We start from the raw sequence: 19,641 nt of genomic DNA, 5'->3' as shown, positions 1-19,641 counted from the left end.
ATGAATATGTATTATTATTAGTTCCTGCCAAGGCAGCAGCTCCTCTTCCTGGGTTTATTATGGATCCCCATTAGTTCCTGCCAAGGCAGCAGCTACTCTTCCTGGGTTTATTATGGATCCCCATTAGTTCCTGCCAAGGCAGCAGCTACTCTTCCTGGGTTTATTAAGGATCCCCATTAGTTCCTGCCAAGGCAGCAGCTACTCTTCCTGGGTTTATTAATAAGGATCCCCATTAGTTCCTGCCAAGGCAGCAGCTACTCTTCCTGGGTTTATTATGGATCCCCATTAGTTCCTGCCAAGGCAGCAGCTACTCTTCCTGGGGTTTATTATGGATCCCCATTAGTTCCTGCCAAGGCAGCAGCTACTCTTCCTGGGGTTTATTATGGATCCCCATTAGTTCCTGCCAAGGCAGCAGCTACTCTTCCTGGGGTTTATTATGGATCCCCATTAGTTCCTGCCAAGGCAGCAGCTACTCTTCCTGGGGTTTATTATGGATCCCCATTGGTTCCTGTCAAGGCAGCAGCTACTCTTCCTGGGGTTTATTATGGATCCCCATGAGTTCCTGCCAAGGCAGCAGCTACTCTTCAAGGGGTTCATTATGGATCCCCATTAGTTCCTGCCAAGGCAGCAGCTACTCTTCCTGGGGTTTATTATGAATCCCCATGAGTTCCTGCCAAGGCAGCAGCTACTCTTCCTGGGGTTTATTATGGATCCCCATCAGTTCCTGCCAAGGCAGCAGCTACTCTTCCTGGGGTTTATTATGGATCTTAATTAGTTCCTGCCAAGGCAGCAGCTACTCTTCCTGGGGTTTATTATGGATCCCCATTAGTTCTGCCAAGGCAGCAGCTACTCTTCCTGGGGTTTATTATGGATCCCCATTAGCTCCTGCCAAGGCAGCAGCTACTCTTCCTGGGGTTTATTATGGATCCCCATTACCTCCTGTCAAGGCAGCAGCTACTCTTCCTGGGGTTTATTATGGATCCCCATTGTTCCTGTCAAGGCAGCAGCTACTCTTCCTGGGGTTTATTATGGATCCCCATGAGTTCATGCCAATGGCCATGAGTTCCTGTTAATGATACACCAGGTCTAAAATGATACCCCAGGTTAAGCACTATATTGATACCCCAGGCCTATAATGATACCCCAGTTAATGCCCTATAACGATACCACAGGTGTCACGCCCTGACCTTAGTGATCCTTTTAATTCTCTATTTTGGTTAGGGCAGGGTGTGACTAGGGTGGGCAATCTAGTTTTCCTATTTCTTTGTTTGGCCTGGTATGGTTCCCAATCAGAGCAGCTGTCTATCGTTGTCTCTGATTGGGGCTCATACTTAGGCAGCCTGTTCGCCTACCACTCTGCACCTTGGTCTCCTCATTACATCAACGAGCGTAACACCAGGTCTATAACAATACCCCAGGTCATGAACTATAATGATACCCCAGGTCTATAATGATACCCCAGGTCTATAATGATACCCCATGTCTATAATGATACCCCAGATCTGTAATGAAACCCCATGTCAAGCACTATAATGATTACCAAGCTCTATAATGATACCCCGGATCAAGCACTTTAATGATACCCCATGTCTATAATGATACCCCTTGTCTATAATGATACCCCAAGTCTATAATGATACCCCAGGTCTATAATGATACCCATTGTCTATAATGATACCCCAAGTCTATAATGATACCCCTTGTCTATAATGATACCCCAAGTCTATAATGATACCCCAGGTCTATAATGATACCCCAGGTCTATAATGATATCCCCTAGTGATACCCCAGGTCTATAATGATACCCCAGGTCTATGATGATACCTCCTAGTGATATCCCAGGTCTATAATGATACCCCCTAATGATATCCCAGGTCTATAATGATACCCCCTAATGATATCCCAGGTCTATAATGATACCCCAGGTCTATAATGATACCCCAGGTCTATAATGATACCCCAGGTCTATAATGATACCCCAGGTCTGTAATGATACCCCAGGTCAGACAACCTAGTGATACCCCAGGTCAAGCCCTATAATGATACCCCAGGTCAAGCAACCTAATGATACCCAGGTCAAGCAACCTAATGATACCCCAGGCCAAGCCCTATAATGATACCCCAGGTCAAGCAACCTAATGATACCCCAGGTCAAGCAACCTACTGATACCCCAGGCCAAGCCCTATAATGATACCCCAGGTCAAGCAACCTAATGATACCCCAGGTCAAGCACTATATTTGAGGTTATTTGAGATTTGAGGTTATCCTCTGATATCCTCCCTACACTCTCTTTCACTGTTCACAGTAGTTAAATATACTGTCCTCTCTTCTCTCTCTACTCCCCCCCCCCCCCCAGTGTGGAAGAGACTCCACGTGGCGACACAGGCAGTTTCTCTGACAGCACCTGTAGCCGGGGGCCCTACCTGAGCAGCTCTGATCACCGCTACAGCATTGGCCCCGGCCCACCGGACCCCCGATCCCAACACCACCCCCAGGGCCCCCCGGTGGCCCCCCCCAGTCCTGCCTCCCTGGCCTGGGTCCAGAGGACCCGGTATCAGCCTGCCAGCCTGGCGCTCCGGAAGCAGGAGGAGGAGGACAACAAGCGCTGCAAAGCCCTGTCCGACAGCTATGAGCTCTCCACAGACCTACAGGACAAGAAGGTGTGCATATTATTATTATATTATTGGATATGTTATTAATATTATTATTATTACTATTATTATGGAGGTGCAAAGCCCTGTCTAACAACTATGAGTTCTCCACAGACCCACAGAAGAAGAATGTATACAAGGCTTTCTCCTTTTGTAATGAAGTTGATTATAGTCTATACTTTACTATAATATGGGGCGACAGGTAGCCTAGTGGTTAGAGTGTAGGGGTGGCAGGTAGCCTAGTGGTTAGAGTGTAGGGACGGCAGGTAGCCTAGTGGTTAGAGTGTAGAGGAGGCAGGTAGCCTAGTGGTTAGAGTGTAGGGGTGGCAGGTAGCCTAGTGGTTAGAGTGTAGAGGAGGCAGGTAGCCTAGTGGTTAGAGTGTAGGGGCGGCAGGTAGCCTAGTGGTTAGAGTGTAGAGGAGGCAGGTAGCCTAGTGGTTAGAGTGTAGGGGTGGCAGGTAGCCTAGTGGTTAGAGTGTAGAGGAGGCAGGTAGCCTAGTGGTTAGAGTGTAGGGGTGGCAGGTAGCCTAGTGGTTAGAGTGTAGAGGAGGCAGGTAGCCTAGTGGTTAGAGTGTAGGGGCGGCAGGAAGCCTAGTGGTTAGAGTGTAGAGGAGGCAGGTAGCCTAGTGGTTAGAGTGTAGGGACGGCAGGTAGCCTAGTGGTTAGAGTGTAGGGGCGACAGATAGCCTAGTGGTTAGAGTGTAGGGGTGGCAGGTAGCCTAGTGGTTAGAGTATAGAGGAGGCAGGTAGCCTAGTGGTTAGAGTGTAGGGGCGGCAGGTAGCCTAGTGGTTAGAGTGTAGAGGAGGCAGGTAGTCTAGTGGTTAGAGTGTAGAGGAGGCAGGTAGCCTAGTGGTTAGAGTGTAGAGGAGGCAGGTTGCCTAGTGGTTAGAGTGTAGAGGAGGCAGGTAGCCTAGTGGTTAGAGTGTAGGGGGGCAGGTAGCCTAGGGGTTAGAGTGTAGAGGAGGCAGGTAGCCTAGTGGTTAGAGTGTAGGGGGGCAGGTAGCCTAGGGGTTAGAGTGTAGAGGAGGCAGGTAGCCTACTGGTTAGAGTGTAGGGGGGCAGGTAGCCTAGGGGTTAGAGTGTAATGACGGTAGGTAGCCTAGTGGTTTGAGTATAGAGGTGGCAGGTAGCCTAGTGGTTAGAGTGTAGTGGCGGCAGGTAGCCTAGTGATTAGAGTGTAGGGGCAGCAGGTAGCCTAGTGGTTAGAGTATAGGGGCGGCAGGTAGCCTAGTGGTTAGAGTATAGGGGCGGCAGGTAGCCTAGTGGTTAGAGTGTAGGGGTGGCAGGTAGCCTAGTGGTTAGAGTGTAGAGACGGTAGGTAGCCTAGTGGTTAGAGTGTAGGGGTGGTAGGTAGCCTAGTGGTTAGAGTGCAGGGGTGGCAGGTAGCCTAGTGGTTAGAGTGTAGGGGTGACAGGTAGCCTAGTGGTTAGAGTGTAGAGGTGGCAGGTAGCCTAGTGGTTAGAGTGTGGTGACGGCAGGTAGCCTAGTGGTTAGAGTGTAGAGGAGGCAGGTAGCATAGTGGTTAGAGTGTAGAGGAGGCAGGTAGCCTAGTGATTAGAGTGTAGGGGCGACAGGTAGCCTAGTGGTTAGAGTATAGGGGCGGCAGGTAGCCTAGTGGTTAGAGTGTAGGGGCGACAGGTAGCCTAGTGGTTAGAGTATAGGGGCGGTAGGTAGCCTAGTGGTTAGAGTGTAGGGGCGACAGGTAGCCTAGTGGTTAGAGTGTAAGGGCGGCAGGTAGCCTAGTGGTTAGAGTGTAGGGGTGGCATGTAGCCTAGTAGTTAGAGTGTAGGGGCGGCAGGTAGCCTAGTGGCTAGAGTGTAGGGGTGGCAGGTAGGCTAGTGGTTAGAGTGTAGGGGTGGCATGTAGCCTAGTAGTTAGAGTGTAGGGATGGCAGGTAGCCTAGTGGTTAGAGTGTAGGGGCGACAGATAGCCTAGTGGTTAGAGTGTAGGGGTGACAGGTTGCCTAGTGGTTAGAGTGTAGGGGCGACAGGTAGCCTAGTGGTTAGAGTGTAGGGGTGGCAGGTAGCCTAGTGGTTAGAGTGTAGTGGTGGCAGGTAGCCTAGTGGTTAGAGTGTAGGGGCGGCAGGTAGCCTAGTGGTTAGAGTGTAGGGGTGGCAGGTAGGCTAGTGGTTAGAGTGTAGGGGTGGCAGGTAGCCTAGTAGTTAGAGTGTAGGGACGGCAGGTAGCCTAGTGGTTAGAGTGTAGGGGCGACAGATAGCCTAGTGGTTAGAGTGTAGGGGTGGCAGGTAGCCTAGTGGTTAGAGTGTAGGGGCGACAGGTTTCCTAGTGGTTAGAGTGTAGGGGCGACAGGTAGCCTAGTGGTTAGAGTGTAGAGGAGGCAGGTTGCCTAGTGGTTAGAGTGTAGGGGGGCAGGTAGCCTAGTGGTTAGAGTGTAGGGGACAGGTAGCCTAGGGGTTAGAGTGTAGAGGTGGCAGGTAGCCTAGTGGTTAGAGTGTAGTGGCGGCAGGTAGCCTAGTGATTAGAGTGTAGGGGCAGCAGGTAGCCTAGTGGTTAGAGTATAGGGGCGGCAGGTAGCCTAGTTGTTAGAGTATAGGGGCGGCAGGTAGCCTAGTGGTTAGAGTGTAGTGGTGGCAGGTAGCCTAGTGGTTAGAGTGTAGAGACGGTAGGTAGCCTAGTGGTTAGGGTGTAGGGGCGGGTAGGTAGCCTAGTGGTTAGAGTGCAGGGGTGGCAGGTAGCCTAGTGGTTAGAGTGTAGGGGTGACAGGTAGCCTAGTGGTTAGAGTGTAGAGGTGGCAGGTAGCCTAGTGGTTAGAGTGTGGTGACGGCAGGTAGCCTAGTGGTTAGAGTGTAGAGGAGGCAGGTAGCCTAGTGGTTAGAGTGTAGGGGCGACAGATAGCCTAGTGGTTAGAGTGTAGGGGTGGCAGGTAGCCTAGTGGTTAGAGTGTAGAGGAGGCAGGTAGCCTAGTGGTTAGAGTGTAGGGACGGCAGGTAGCCTAGTGGTTAGAGTGTAGGGGTGGCAGGTAGCCTAGTGGTTAGAGTGTAGGGACGGCAGGTAGCCTAGTAGTTAGAGTGTAGGGGCGGCAGGTAGCCTAGTGGTTAGAGTGTAGGGGTGGCAGGTAGGCTAGTGGTTAGAGTGTAAGGGCGGCAGGTAGCCTAGTGGTTAGAGTGTAGGGGTGGCATGTAGCCTAGTAGTTAGAGTGTAGGGGCGGCAGCTAGCCTAGTGGTTAGAGTGTAGGGGTGGCAGGTAGGCTAGTGGTTAGAGTGTAGGGGTGGCATGTAGCCTAGTAGTTAGAGTGTAGGGATGGCAGGTAGCCTAGTGGTTAGAGTGTAGGGGCGACAGATAGCCTAGTGGTTAGAGTGTAGGGGCGACAGGTAGCCTAGTGGTTAGAGTGTAGGGGTGGCAGGTAGCCTAGTGGTTAGAGTGTAGTGGTGGCAGGTAGCCTAGTGGTTAGAGTGTAGGGGCGGCAGGTAGCCTAGTGGTTAGAGTGTAGGGGTGGCAGGTAGGCTAGTGGTTAGAGTGTAGGGGTGGCAGGTAGCCTAGTAGTTAGAGTGTAGGGACGGCAGGTAGCCTAGTGGTTAGAGTGTAGGGGCGACAGATAGCCTAGTGGTTAGAGTGTAGGGGTGGCAGGTAGCCTAGTGGTTAGAGTGTAGGGGCGACAGGTTTCCTAGTGGTTAGAGTGTAGGGGCGACAGGTAGCCTAGTGGTTAGAGTGTAGAGGAGGCAGGTAGCCTAGTGGTTAGAGTGTAGGGGGGCAGGTAGCCTAGTGGTTAGAGTGTAGGGGACAGGTAGCCTAGGGGTTAGAGTGTAGAGGTGGCAGGTAGCCTAGTGGTTAGAGTGTAGTGGCGGCAGGTAGCCTAGTGATTAGAGTGTAGGGGCAGCAGGTAGCCTAGTGGTTAGAGTATAGGGGCGGCAGGTAGCCTAGTGGTTAAAGTATAGGGGCGGCAGGTAGCCTAGTGGTTAGAGTGTAGTGGTGGCAGGTAGCCTAGTGGTTAGAGTGTAGAGACGGTAGGTAGCCTAGTGGTTAGAGTGTAGGGGCGGTAGGTAGCCTAGTGGTTAGAGTGCAGGGGTGGCAGGTAGCCTAGTGGTTAGAGTGTAGGGGTGACAGGTAGCCTAGTGGTTAGAGTGTAGAGGTGGCAGGTAGCCTAGTGGTTAGAGTGTGGTGACGGCAGGTAGCCTAGTGGTTAGAGTGTAGAGGAGGCAGGTAGCCTAGTGGTTAGAGTGTAGAGGAGGCAGGTAGCCTAGTGATTAGAGTGTAGGGGCGACAGGTAGCCTAGTGGTTAGAGTATAGGGGCGGCAGGTAACCTAGTGGTTAGAGTGTAGGGGCGACAGGTAGCCTAGTGGTTAGAGTGTAAGGGCGGCAGGTAGCCTAGTGGTTAGAGTGTAGGGGTGGCAGGTAGGCTAGTGGTTAGAGTGTAGGGGCGGCAGGTAGCCTAGTGGTTAGAGTATAGGGGCGGCAGGTAACCTAGTGGTTAGAGTGTAGGGGCGACAGGTAGCCTAGTGGTTAGAGTGTAAGGGCGGCAGGTAGCCTAGTGGTTAGAGTGTAGGGGTGGCAGGTAGCCTAGTGGTTAGAGTGTAGGGACGGCAGGTAGCCTAGTAGTTAGAGTGTAGGGGTGGCAGGTAGCCTAGTGGTTAGAGTGTAGGGGTGGCAGGTAGGCTAGTGGTTAGAGTGTAGGGGCGGCAGGTAGCCTAGTGGTTAGAGTGTAGGGGTGGCAGGTAGGCTAGTGGTTAGAGTGTAGGGACGGCAGGTAGGCTAGTGGTTAGAGTGTAGGGGCAGCAGGTAGCCTAGTGGTTAGAGTATAGGGGCGGCAGGTAGCCTAGTGGTTAGAGTATAGGGGCGGCAGGTAGCCTAGTGGTTAGAGTGTAGGGGTGGCAGGTAGCCTAGTGGTTAGAGTGTAGAGACGGTAGGTAGCCTAGTGGTTAGAGTGTAGGGGCGGTAGGTAGCCTAGTGGTTAGAGTGCAGGGGTGGCAGGTAGCCTAGTGGTTAGAGTGTAGGGGCGACAGGTTTCCTAGTGGTTAGAGTGTAGAGGTGGCAGGTAGCCTAGTGGTTAGAGTGTGGTGACGGCAGGTAGCCTAGTGGTTAGAGTGTAGAGGAGGCAGGTAGCCTAGTGGTTAGAGTGTAGAGGAGGCAGGTAGCCTAGTGATTAGAGTGTAGGGGCGACAGGTAGCCTAGTGGTTAGAGTATAGGGGCGGCAGGTAACCTAGTGGTTAGAGTGTAGGGGCGACAGGTAGCCTAGTGGTTAGAGTGTAAGGGCGGCAGGTAGCCTAGTGGTTAGAGTGTAGGGGTGGCAGGTAGCCTAGTGGTTAGAGTGTAGGGACGGCAGGTAGCCTAGTAGTTAGAGTGTAGGGGCGGCAGGTAGCCTAGTGGTTAGAGTGTAGGGGTGGCAGGTAGGCTAGTGGTTAGAGTGTAGGGGCGGCAGGTAGCCTAGTGGTTAGAGTGTAGGGGTGGCAGGTAGGCTAGTGGTTAGAGTGTAGGGACGGCAGGTAGGCTAGTGGTTAGAGTGTAGGGGCGGCAGGTAGCCTAGTGGTTAGAGTGTAGGGGTGGCAGGTAGGCTAGTGGTTAGAGTGTAGGGGTGGCATGTAGGCTAGTGGTTAGAGTGTAGGGATGGCAGGTAGCCTAGTGGTTAGAGTGTAGGGGCGACAGATAGCCTAGTGGTTAGAGTGTAGGGGTGACAGGTTGCCTAGTGGTTAGAGTGTAGGGGCGACAGGTAGCCTAGTGGTTAGAGTGTAGGGGTGGCAGGTAGCCTAGTGGTTAGAGTGTAGTGGTGGCAGGTAGCCTAGTGGTTAGAGTGTAGGGGCGGCAGGTAGCCTAGTGGTTAGAGTGTAGGGGTGGCAGGTAGGCTAGTGGTTAGAGTGTAGGGGTGGCAGGTAGCCTAGTGGTTAGAGTGTAGGGGCGACAGGTAGCCTAGTGGTTAGATTGTAGGGGTGGCAGGTAGCCTAGTGGTTAGAGTGTAGTGGTGGCAGGTAGCCTAGTGGTTAGAGTGTAGGGGCGGCAGGTAGCCTAGTGGTTAGAGTGTAGGGGTGGCAGGTAGGCTAGTGGTTAGAGTGTAGTGGTGGCAGGTAGCCTAGTGGTTAGAGTGTAGGGGCGGCAGGTAGCCTAGTGGTTAGAGTGTAGGGGTGGCAGGTAGGCTAGTGGTTAGAGTGTAGGGGTGGCAGGTAGGCTAGTGGTTAGAGTGTAGGGGTGGCAGGTAGCCTAGTAGTTAGAGTGTAGGGACGGCAGGTAGCCTAGTGGTTAGAGTGTAGGGGCGACAGATAGCCTAGTGGTTAGAGTGTAGGGGTGGCAGGTAGCCTAGTGGTTAGAGTGTAGGGGCGACAGGTTTCCTAGTGGTTAGAGTGTAGGGGCGACAGGTAGCCTAGTGGTTAGAGTGTAGAGGAGGCAGGTTGCCTAGTGGTTAGAGTGTAGAGGAGGGAGGTAGCCTAGTGGTTTGAGTGTAGGGGACAGGTAGCCTAGGGGTTAGAGTGTAGAGGAGGCAGGTAGCCTAGTGGTTAGAGTGTAGGGGGGCAGGTAGCCTAGGGGTTAGAGTGTAGTGACGGTAGGTAGCCTAGTGGTTTGAGTATAGAGGTGGCAGGTAGCCTAGTGGTTAGAGTGTAGTGGCGGCAGGTAGCCTAGTGATTAGAGTGTAGGGGCAGCAGGTAGCCTAGTGGTTAGAGTATAGGGGTGGCAGGTAGCCTAGTGGTTAGAGTGTAGAGACGGTAGGTAGCCTAGTGGTTAGAGTGCAGGGGTGGCAGGTAGCCTAGTGGTTAGAGTGTAGGGGTGACAGGTAGCCTAGTGGTTAGAGTGTAGGGGTGACAGGTAGCCTAGTGGTTAGAGTGTAGAGGTGGCAGGTAGCCTAGTGGTTAGAGTGTGGTGACGGCAGGTAGCCTAGTGGTTAGAGTGTAGAGGAGGCAGGTAGCCTAGTGGTTAGAGTGTAGAGGAGGCAGGTAGCCTAGTGGTTAGAGTGTAGGGGCGGCAGGTAACCTAGTGGTTAGAGTATAGGGGCGACAGGTAGCCTAGTGGTTAGAGTGTAAGGGCGGCAGGTAGCCTAGTGGTTAGAGTGTAGGGGTGGCAGGTAGCCTAGTGGTTAGAGTGTAGGGACGGCAGGTAGCCTAGTAGTTAGAGTGTAGGGGCAGCAGGTAGCCTAGTGGTTAGAGTGTAGGGGGTGGCAGGTAGGCTAGTGGTTAGAGTGTAGGGGCGGCAGGTAGCCTAGTGGTTAGAGTGTAGGGGTGGCAGGTAGGCTAGTGGTTAGAGTGTAAGGACGGCAGGTAGGCTAGTGGTTAGAGTGTAGGGGCGGCAGGTAGCCTAGTGGTTAGAGTGTAGGGGTGGCAGGTAGGCTAGTGGTTAGAGTGTAGGGGTGGCATGTAGCCTAGTAGTTAGAGTGTAGGGATGGCAGGTAGCCTAGTGGTTAGAGTGTAGGGGCGACAGATAGCCTAGTGGTTAGAGTGTAGGGGTGGCAGGTAGCCTAGTGGTTAGAGTGTAGGGGCGACAGGTTGCCTAGTGGTTAGAGTGTAGGGGCGACAGGTAGCCTAGTGGTTAGAGTGTAGGGGTGGCAGGTAGCCTAGTGGTTAGAGTGTAGGGGCGGCAGGTAGCCTAGTGGTTAGAGTGTAGGGGCGACAGGTAGCCTAGTGGTTAGAGTGTAGGGGCGACAGGTAGCCTAGTGGTTAGAGTGTAGAGGAGGCAGGTTGCCTAGTGGTTAGAGTGTAGAGGAGGGAGGTAGCCTAGTGGTTTGAGTGTAGGGGACAGGTAGCCTAGGGGTTAGAGTGTAGAGGAGGCAGGTAGCCTAGTGGTTAGAGTGTAGGGGGGCAGGTAGCCTAGGGGTTAGAGTGTAGTGACGGTAGGTAGCCTAGTGGTTTGAGTATAGAGGTGGCAGGTAGCCTAGTGGTTAGAGTGTAGTGGCGGCAGGTAGCCTAGTGATTAGAGTGTAGGGGCAGCAGGTAGCCTAGTGGTTAGAGTATAGGGGTGGCAGGTAGCCTAGTGGTTAGAGTGTAGAGACGGTAGGTAGCCTAGTGGTTAGAGTGCAGGGGTGGCAGGTAGCCTAGTGGTTAGAGTGTAGGGGTGACAGGTAGCCTAGTGGTTAGAGTGTAGGGGTGACAGGTAGCCTAGTGGTTAGAGTGTAGAGGTGGCAGGTAGCCTAGTGGTTAGAGTGTGGTGACGGCAGGTAGCCTAGTGGTTAGAGTGTAGAGGAGGCAGGTAGCCTAGTGGTTAGAGTGTAGAGGAGGCAGGTAGCCTAGTGATTAGAGTGTAGGGGCGGCAGGTAACCTAGTGGTTAGAGTGTAGGGGCGAAAGGTAGCCTAGTGGTTAGAGTGTAAGGGCGGCAGGTAGCCTAGTGGTTAGAGTGTAGGGGTGGCAGGTAGCCTAGTGGTTAGAGTGTAGGGACGGCAGGTAGCCTAGTAGTTAGAGTGTAGGGGCAGCAGGTAGCCTATTGGTTAGAGTGTAGGGGTGGCAGGTAGGCTAGTGGTTAGAGTGTAGGGGCGGCAGGTAGCCTAGTGGTTAGAGTGTAGGGGTGGCAGGTAGGCTAGTGGTTAGAGTGTAAGGACGGCAGGTAGGCTAGTGGTTAGAGTGTAGGGGCGGCAGGTAGCCTAGTGGTTAGAGTGTAGGGGTGGCAGGTAGGCTAGTGGTTAGAGTGTAGGGGCGGCATGTAGCCTAGTAGTTAGAGTGTAGGGATGGCAGGTAGCCTAGTGGTTAGAGTGTAGGGGCGACAGATAGCCTAGTGGTTAGAGTGTAGGGGTGGCAGGTAGCCTAGTGGTTAGAGTGTAGGGACGGCAGGTAGCCTAGTGGTTAGAGTGTAGGGGTGGCAGGTAGCCTAGTGGTTAGAGTGTAGGGACGGCAGGTAGCCTAGTGGTTAGAGTGTAGAGGCGACAAGTAGCCTAGTGGTTAGAGTGTAGGGGTGGCAGGTAGCCTAGTGGTTAGAGTGTAGAGGTGGCAGGTAGCCTAGTGGTTAGAGTGTAGAGGCGACAAGTAGCCTAGTGGTTAGAGTGTAGGGGTGGCAGGTAGCCTAGTGGTTAGAGTGTAGAGGTGGCAGGTAGCCTAGTGGTTAGAGTGTAGGGGTGGCAGGTAGCCTAGTGGTTAGAGTGTAGGGACGGCAGGTAGCCTAGTGGTTAGAGTGTAGAGGAGGCAGGTAGCCTAGTGGTTAGAGTATAGGGGTGGCAGGTAGCCTAGTGGTTAGAGTGTAGAGACGGTAGGTAGCCTAGTGGTTAGAGTGCAGGGGTGGCAGGTAGCCTAGTGGTTAGAGTGTAGGGGTGACAGGTAGCCTAGTGGTTAGAGTGTAGGGGTGACAGGTAGCCTAGTGGTTAGAGTGTAGAGGTGGCAGGTAGCCTAGTGGTTAGAGTGTGGTGACGGCAGGTAGCCTAGTGGTTAGAGTGTAGAGGAGGCAGGTAGCCTAGTGGTTAGAGTGTAGGGGCGACAGGTAGCCTAGTGGTTAGAGTGTAGGGGCGGCAGGTAGCCTAGTGGTTAGAGTGTAGGGGCGACAGGTAGCCTAGTGGTTAGAGTGTAGGGGCGACAGGTAGCCTAGTGGTTAGAGTGTAGGGGCGGCAGGTAGCCTAGTGGTTAGAGTGTAGGGGCGACAGGTAGCCTAGTGGTTAGAGTGTAGGGGCGACAGGTAGCCTAGTGGTTAGAGTGTAGGGGCGACAGGTTTCCTAGTGGTTAGAGTGTAGGGGCGACAGGTAGCCAAGTGGTTAGAGTGTAGGGGCGACAGGTAGCCTAGTGGTTAGAGTGTAGGGGCGGCAGGTAGCCTAGTGGTTAGAGTGTAGAGGCGACAAGTAGCCTAGTGGTTAGAGTGTAGGGGTGGCAGGTAGCCTAGTGGTTAGAGTGTAGAGGTGGCAGGTAGCCTAGTGGTTAGAGTGTAGGGGTGGCAGGTAGCCTAGTGGTTAGAGTGTAGGGACGGCAGGTAGCCTAGTGGTTAGAGTGTAGAGGAGGCAGGTAGCCTAGTGGTTAGAGTATAGGGGTGGCAGGTAGCCTAGTGGTTAGAGTGTAGAGACGGTAGGTAGCCTAGTGGTTAGAGTGCAGGGGTGGCAGGTAGCCTAGTGGTTAGAGTGTAGGGGTGACAGGTAGCCTAGTGGTTAGAGTGTAGGGGTGACAGGTAGCCTAGTGGTTAGAGTGTAGAGGTGGCAGGTAGCCTAGTGGTTAGAGTGTGGTGACGGCAGGTAGCCTAGTGGTTAGAGTGTAGAGGAGGCAGGTAGCCTAGTGATTAGAGTGTAGGGGCGGCAGGTAACCTAGTGGTTAGAGTGTAGGGGCGACAGGTAGCCTAGTGGTTAGAGTGTAAGGGCGGCAGGTAGCCTAGTGGTTAGAGTGTAGGGGTGGCAGGTAGCCTAGTGGTTAGAGTGTAGGGACGGCAGGTAGCCTAGTAGTTAGAGTGTAGGGGCAGCAGGTAGCCTAGTGGTTAGAGTGTAGGGGTGGCAGGTAGGCTAGTGGTTAGAGTGTAGGGGCGGCAGGTAGCCTAGTGGTTAGAGAGTAGGGTTGGCAGGTAGGCTAGTGGTTAGAGTGTAAGGACGGCAGGTAGGCTAGTGGTTAGAGTGTAGGGGCGGCAGGTAGCCTAGTGGTTAGAGTGTAGGGGTGGCAGGTAGGCTAGTGGTTAGAGTGTAGGGGTGGCATGTAGCCTAGTAGTTAGAGTGTAGGGATGGCAGGTAGCCTAGTGGTTAGAGTGTAGGGGCGACAGATAGCCTAGTGGTTAGAGTGTAGGGGTGGCAGGTAGCCTAGTGGTTAGAGTGTAGGGGCGGCAGGTAGCCTAGTGGATAGAGTGTAGGGGCGGCAGGTAGCCTAGTGGTTAGAGTGTAGGGGCGACAGGTAGCCTAGTGGTTAGAGTGTAGGGGCGGCAGGTAGCCTAGTGGTTAGAGTGTAGGGGCGGCAGGTAGCCTAGTGGTTAGAGTGTAGGGGCGGCAGGTAGACTAGTGGTTAGAGTGTAGAGGTGGCAGGTAGCCTAGTGGTTAGAGTGTAGGGGTGGCAGGTAGCCTAGTGGTTAGAGTGTAGGGGCGGCAGGTAGCCTAGTGGTTAGAGTGTAGGGGTGGCAGGTAGCCTAGTGGTTAGAGTGTAGGGACGGCAGGTAGCCTAGTGGTTAGAGTGTAGGGGTGGCAGGTAGCCTAGTGGTTAGAGTGTAGGGACGGCAGGTAGCCTAGTGGTTAGAGTGTAGGGGTGGCAGGTAGCCTAGTGGTTAGAGTGTAGGGGCGACAGGTAGCCTAGTGGTTAGAGTGTAGGGGTGGCAGGTAGCCTAGTGGTTAGAGTGTAGGGGCGACAGGTTGCCTAGTGGTTAGAGTGTAGGGGCGGCAGGTAGCCTAGTGGTTAGAGTGTAGGGGCGACAGGTAGACTAGTGGTTAGAGTGTAGGGGCGGCAGGTAGCCTAGTGGTTAGAGTGTAGGAGCGACAGGTTGCCTAGTGGTTAGAGTGTAGGGGCGGCAGGTAACCTAGTGGTTAGAGTGTAGGGGCGACAGGTAGCCTAGTGGTTAGAGTGTAAGGGCGGCAGGTAGCCTAGTGGTTAGAGTGTAGAGGAGGCAGGTAGCCTAGTGATTAGAGTGTAGGGGCGACAGGTAGCCTAGTGGTTAGAGTATAGGGGCGGCAGGTAACCTAGTGGTTAGAGTGTAGGGGCGGCAGGTAGCCTAGTGGTTAGAGTGTAGGGGTGGCAGGTAGCCTAGTGGTTAGAGTGTAGGGACGGCAGGTAGCCTAGTGGTTAGAGTGTAGGGGTGGCAGGTAGCCTAGTGGTTAGAGTGTAGGGACGGCAGGTAGCCTAGTGGTTAGAGTGTAGGGGTGGCAGGTAGCCTAGTGGTTAGAGTGTAGGGGCGACAGGTAGCCTAGTGGTTAGAGTGTAGGGGTGGCAGGTAGCCTAGTGGTTAGAGTGTAGGGGCGACAGGTAGCCTAGTGGTTAGAGTGTAGGGGTGGCAGGTAGCCTAGTGGTTAGAGTGTAGGGGGCGACAGGTTGCCTAGTGGTTAGAGTGTAGGGGCGGCAGGTAGCCTAGTGGTTAGAGTGTAGGGGCGACAGGTAGACTAGTGGTTAGAGTGTAGGGGCGGCAGGTAGCCTAGTGGTTAGAGTGTAGGAGCGACAGGTTGCCTAGTGGTTAGAGTGTAGGGGCGGCAGGTAACCTAGTGGTTAGAGTGTAGGGGCGACAGGTAGCCTAGTGGTTAGAGTGTAAGGGCGGCAGGTAGCCTAGTGGTTAGAGTGTAGAGGAGGCAGGTAGCCTAGTGATTAGAGTGTAGGGGCGACAGGTAGCCTAGTGGTTAGAGTATAGGGGCGGCAGGTAACCTAGTGGTTAGAGTGTAGGGGCGACAGGTAGCCTAGTGGTTAGAGTGTAAGGGCGGCAGGTAGCCTAGTGATTAGAGTGTAGGGGTGGCAGGTAGCCTAGTGGTTAGAGTGTAGGGACGGCAGGTAGCCTAGTAGTTAGAGTGTAGGGGCGGCAGGTAGCCTAGTGGTTAGAGTGTAGGGGTGGCAGGTAGGCTAGTGGTTAGAGTGTAGGGGCGGCAGGTAGCCTAGTGGTTAGAGTGTAGGGGTGGCAGGTAGGCTAGTGGTTAGAGTGTAGGGACGGCAGGTAGGCTAGTGGTTAGAGTGTAGGGGCGGCAGGTAGCCTAGTGGTTAGAGTGTAGGGGCGACAGGTTGCCTAGTGGTTAGAGTGTAGGGGTGGCAGGTAGCCTAGTGGTTAGAGTGTAGGGGCGGCAGGTAGCCTAGTGGTTAGAGTGTAGAGGAGGCAGGTAGCCTAGTGGTTAGAGTGTAGAGGAGGCAGGTAGCCTAGTGGTTAGAGTGTAGGGGTGGCAGGTAGCCTAGTGGTTAGAGTGTAGAGGTGGCAGGTAGCCTAGTGGTTAGAGTGTAGGGGTGGCAGGTAGCCTAGTGGTTAGAGTGTAGGGACGGCAGGTAGCCTAGTGGTTAGAGTGTAGGGGTGGCAGGTAGCCTAGTGGTTAGAGTGTAGGGATGGCAGGTAGCCTAGTGGTTAGAGTGTAGAGGAGGCAGGTAGCCTAGTGGTTAGAGTGTAGGGACGGCAGGTAGCCTAGTGGTTAGAGGAGGCAGGTAGCCTAGTGGTTAGAGTGTAGGGACGGCAGGTAGCCTAGTGGTTAGAGTGTAGAGGAGGCAGGTAGCCTAGTGGTTAGAGTGTAGGGGCGGCAGGTAGCCTAGTGGTTAGAGTGTAGGGGCGGCAGGTAGCCTAGTGGTTAGAGTGTAGAGGAGGCAGGTAGCCTAGTGGTTAGAGTGTAGGGGCGACAGGTAGCCTAGTGGTTAGAGTGTAGGGGCGGCAGGTTGCCTAGTGGTTAGAGTGTAGGGGCGACAGGTAGCCTAGTGGTTAGAGTGTAGGGGCGACAGGTAGCCTAGTGGTTAGAGTGTAGGGGCGGCAGGTAGCCTAGTGGTTAGAGTGTAGGGGCGACAGGTAGCCTAGTGGTTAGAGTGTAGGGGCGACAGGCAGCCTAGTGCTTAGAGTGTAGGGGCGGCAGGTAGCCTAGTGGGTTGAGTGTAGGGGCGACAGGTTTCCTAGTGGTTAGAGTGTAGAGGAGGCAGGTAGCCTAGTGGTTAGAGTGTAGAGGAGGCAGGTAGCCTAGTGGTTAGAGTGTAGGGGCGGCAGGTAGCCTAGTGGTTAGAGTGTAGGGGCGGCAGGTAGCCTAGTGGTTAGAGTGTAGAGGAGGCAGGTAGCCTAGTGGTTAGAGTGTAGGGGCGACAGGTAGCCTAGTGGTTAGAGTGTAGGGGCGGCAGGTTGCCTAGTGGTTAGAGTGTAGGGGCGACAGGTAGCCTAGTGGTTAGAGTGTAGGGGCGACAGGTAGCCTAGTGGTTAGAGTGTAGGGGCGGCAGGTAGCCTAGTGGTTAGAGTGTAGGGGCGACAGGTAGCCTAGTGGTTAGAGTGTAGGGGCGACAGGCAGCCTAGTGCTTAGAGTGTAGGGGCGGCAGGTAGCCTAGTGGGTTGAGTGTAGGGGCGACAGGTTTCCTAGTGGTTAGAGTGTAGGGGCGACAGGTAGCCTAGTGGTTAGAGTGTAGGGGCGACAGGTAGCCTAGTGGTTAGAGTGTAGGGGCGGCAGGTAGCCTAGTGGTTAGAGTGTAGGGGCGACAGGTAGCCTAGTGGTTAGAGTGTAGGGGCGACAGGTTTCCTAGTGGTTAGAGTGTAGGGGCGACAGGTAGCCAAGTGGTTAGAGTGTAGGGGCGACAGGTAGCCTAGTGGTTAGAGTGTAGGGGCGGCAGGTAGCCTAGTGGTTAGAGTGTAGAGGCGACAAGTAGCCTAGTGGTTAGAGTGTAGTGGTGGCAGGTAGCCTAGTGGTTAGAGTGTAGAGGTGGCAGGTAGCCTAGTGGTTAGAGTGTAGGGGTGGCAGGTAGCCTAGTGGTTAGAGTGTAGGGACGGCAGGTAGCCTAGTGGTTAGAGTGTAGAGGAGGCAGGTAGCCTAGTGGTTAGAGTGTAGGGACGGCAGGTAGCCTAGTGGTTAGAGTGTAGAGGAGGCAGGTAGCCTAGTGGTTAGAGTGTAGGGGCGGCAGGTAGCCTAGTGGTTAGAGTGTAGGGGCGGCAGGTAGCCTAGTGGTTAGAGTGTAGAGGAGGCAGGTAGCCTAGTGGTTAGAGTGTAGGGGCGGCAGGTAGCCTAGTGGTTAGAGTGTAGGGGCGGCAGGTAGCCTAGTGGTTAGAGTGTAGAGGAGGCAGGTAGCCTAGTGGTTAGAGTGTAGGGGTGGCAGGTAGCCTAGTGGTTAAAGTGTAGAGGTGGCAGGTAGCCTAGTGGTTAGAGTGTAGAGGAGGCAGGTAGCCTAGTGGTTAGAGTGTAGGGGCGGCAGGTAGCCTAGTGGTTAGAGTGTAGAGGCGACAGGTAGCCTAGTGGTTAGAGTGTAGGGGCGACAGGTAGCCTAGTGGTTAGAGTGTAGGGGCGACAGGTAGCCTAGTGGTTAGAGTGTAGAGGTGGCAGGTAGCCTAGTGGTTAGAGTGTAGGGGTGGCAGGTAGCCTAGTGGTTAGAGTGTAGGGGCGACAGGTAGCCTAGTGGTTAGAGTGTAGGGGTGGCAGGTAGCCTAGTGGTTAGAGTGTAGGGGCGACAGGTTGCCTAGGAGCGTTGGACTAGTAACCGTAAAGGTTAAAGATCGAATCCCTGAGCTGACAAGGTAAAAAAATACAAATATGTTGTTCTGCCCCTGAACAGGCAGTTAACCCACTGTTCCTAGACTGTCATTGAAAAAAAATATTTGTTCTTAACTGACTTGCCTAGTTAAACAAAGGTCAAATAAAATAATGTAATGTACAGTCTGATTTCTGATGTTGTATTCTATATTGTTATGTATTCTGATTCTGTGTGATGTAATGAAAACTAAACAAGACAAACTAACTACTAAACCCTGGTTCAGGTCCTTTCCAACAGAAACAAAAGAACATGTTTTCAAAACAGAGGCTATAGAGATGACCAATTTCAATAGGGTTAAAAATCTCCCCTAATCTCCAGCTCTCTCATTGGTCCCCTCCACTTCCTCCCACTCTTTCATTGGTCCTCTCCACTTCCCCCTACTCTCTAATTTGTCCTTTCCACTTCCTCCCACTCTGTCATTGGTCCTCTCCACTTCCCCCTACTCTCTAATTTGTCCTTTCCACTTCCTCCCACTCTGTCATTGGTCCTCTCCACTTCCCCCTACTCTCTAATTCGTCCTTTCTACTTCCTCCCACTCTCTGGATGATATTTTCCAGTTCCTCCTTCTCCCTCATTGGTCCTCTCCACTTCCTCCTGCTCTCTCTCATTGGTCCTCTCCACTTTCTCCCACATTCTCATTGGTCATCTCCACTTCCTGTTTCCTGTCAGGTGGAGATGCTGGAGAGGAAGTATGGCGGTTACTTCCTGAGTCGGCGGGCGGCGCGCACCATCCAGACGGCGTTCCGTCAGTACCGCATGAACAAGAACTTTGAGCGGCTGAGAAGCTCCGCCTCCGAGAGCCGGATGACTCGGCGCATCATCCTGTCCAACATGAGACTGCAGTACTCGTTTGATGAGCGGCAGGGCCAGCCCCAGGGACAGGGCCAGACCCAGGGACAGGGCCAGCCACAGGGACAGGGCCAGACCCAGGGACAGGGCCAGACCCAGGGACAGGGCCAGCCCCAGGTCCAGGGCCAGGGGGGACAGAGGTACCCCCACCCTGGAAGGGGGCAGCCTGGGGATGGAGAGATGGAGGCTGGGTCTCTTCCACTGTGCCAGGGGGACATAGAGTACACACACCTGGATGAGACCTTCTCCAAACAGGTGAGAGGAACGAGGCTGCAGTAAGATCATTTATCTTGGTCAGAAGTCAAACATTTTAATGGTAAGCGATATTTAGGTCAGATTTAATTATTTTTCAGTAAAGGGAGGAAACTATGAGCTAGTTTCCCAGACACATATTAATAGTGGAGATTTTCTGTTGAGCCCAGGAGTACTGTAGGCTAAATCTGTGTTCTGGAAACCAGTCCTATGAGTGTCTGTAACAGAGCATATCACTACAACTTCTTCCACCGCCAGAAAATATACTTCCAGAAAGTTAATGCAAGCATGAACAACCTCTTAACCTCTTAGTGATCCCTTCCCGCACCAATCCCGTTATCGGGATTGATTTGACAACAGCTAGTGAAATTGCAGGGGGCCAAATTCAAACAACAAAAATCTCATAATTAAAATTCCTCAAACATACAAGTATTATACACAATTTTAAAGATAAACTTGTTGTTAATCCCACCACAGTGTCCGATTTCAAAAAGGCTTTACGACGAGAGCATACCATGCGATTTTGTTAGGTCAGCGCCTAGTCACAGAAAAACACAGCCATTTTTCAAGCCAAAGAGTCACAAAAAGCAGAAATAGAGATAAAATTAATCACTAACCTTTGATGATCTTCATCAGATGACACTCATAGGACTTCATGTTACACAATAGATGTATTTTTTGTTTGATAAAGTTCATATTTATATCCAGAAATCTGACCTGTCTGTCTTTATCCATCCTGTGTGCCTTACCTGTCTGTCTTTATCCATCCTGTGTGGCTTACCTGTCTGTCTTTATCCATCCTGTGACCGTGTTACCTAGCCTCAGTGCAGTGGGCAGCTGGGAGGAGGTGCTCTTGTTCTCCATGGACTTCACAGTGTCCCAGAACTTTTTGGAGTTGGAGCTAC

The 19,641-nt window shown here is 53.1% G+C and overlaps 1 protein-coding gene across 1 annotated transcript in view; it reads left to right on the top strand.

Moving 5' to 3' along the window:
• The window catches only part of LOC116354450 (IQ motif and SEC7 domain-containing protein 1-like), a 94,012-nt gene that overhangs the window by 32,221 nt on the left and 42,150 nt on the right, over positions 1–19,641 (top strand). The window contains 2 exon segments of the mRNA XM_031794852.1: positions 2,358–2,661; positions 18,305–18,739. Coding sequence (XP_031650712.1) covers positions 2,358–2,661; positions 18,305–18,739 — 739 coding nt within the window.

This window comes from Oncorhynchus kisutch, linkage group LG17, assembly GCF_002021735.2.
Source record: "Oncorhynchus kisutch isolate 150728-3 linkage group LG17, Okis_V2, whole genome shotgun sequence".
Classification (NCBI taxonomy): Eukaryota; Metazoa; Chordata; class Actinopteri; order Salmoniformes; family Salmonidae; genus Oncorhynchus; species Oncorhynchus kisutch.
Note: the sequence above shows the minus strand (reverse complement) of the source record. Positions and strands in the feature narration are given on the sequence as shown.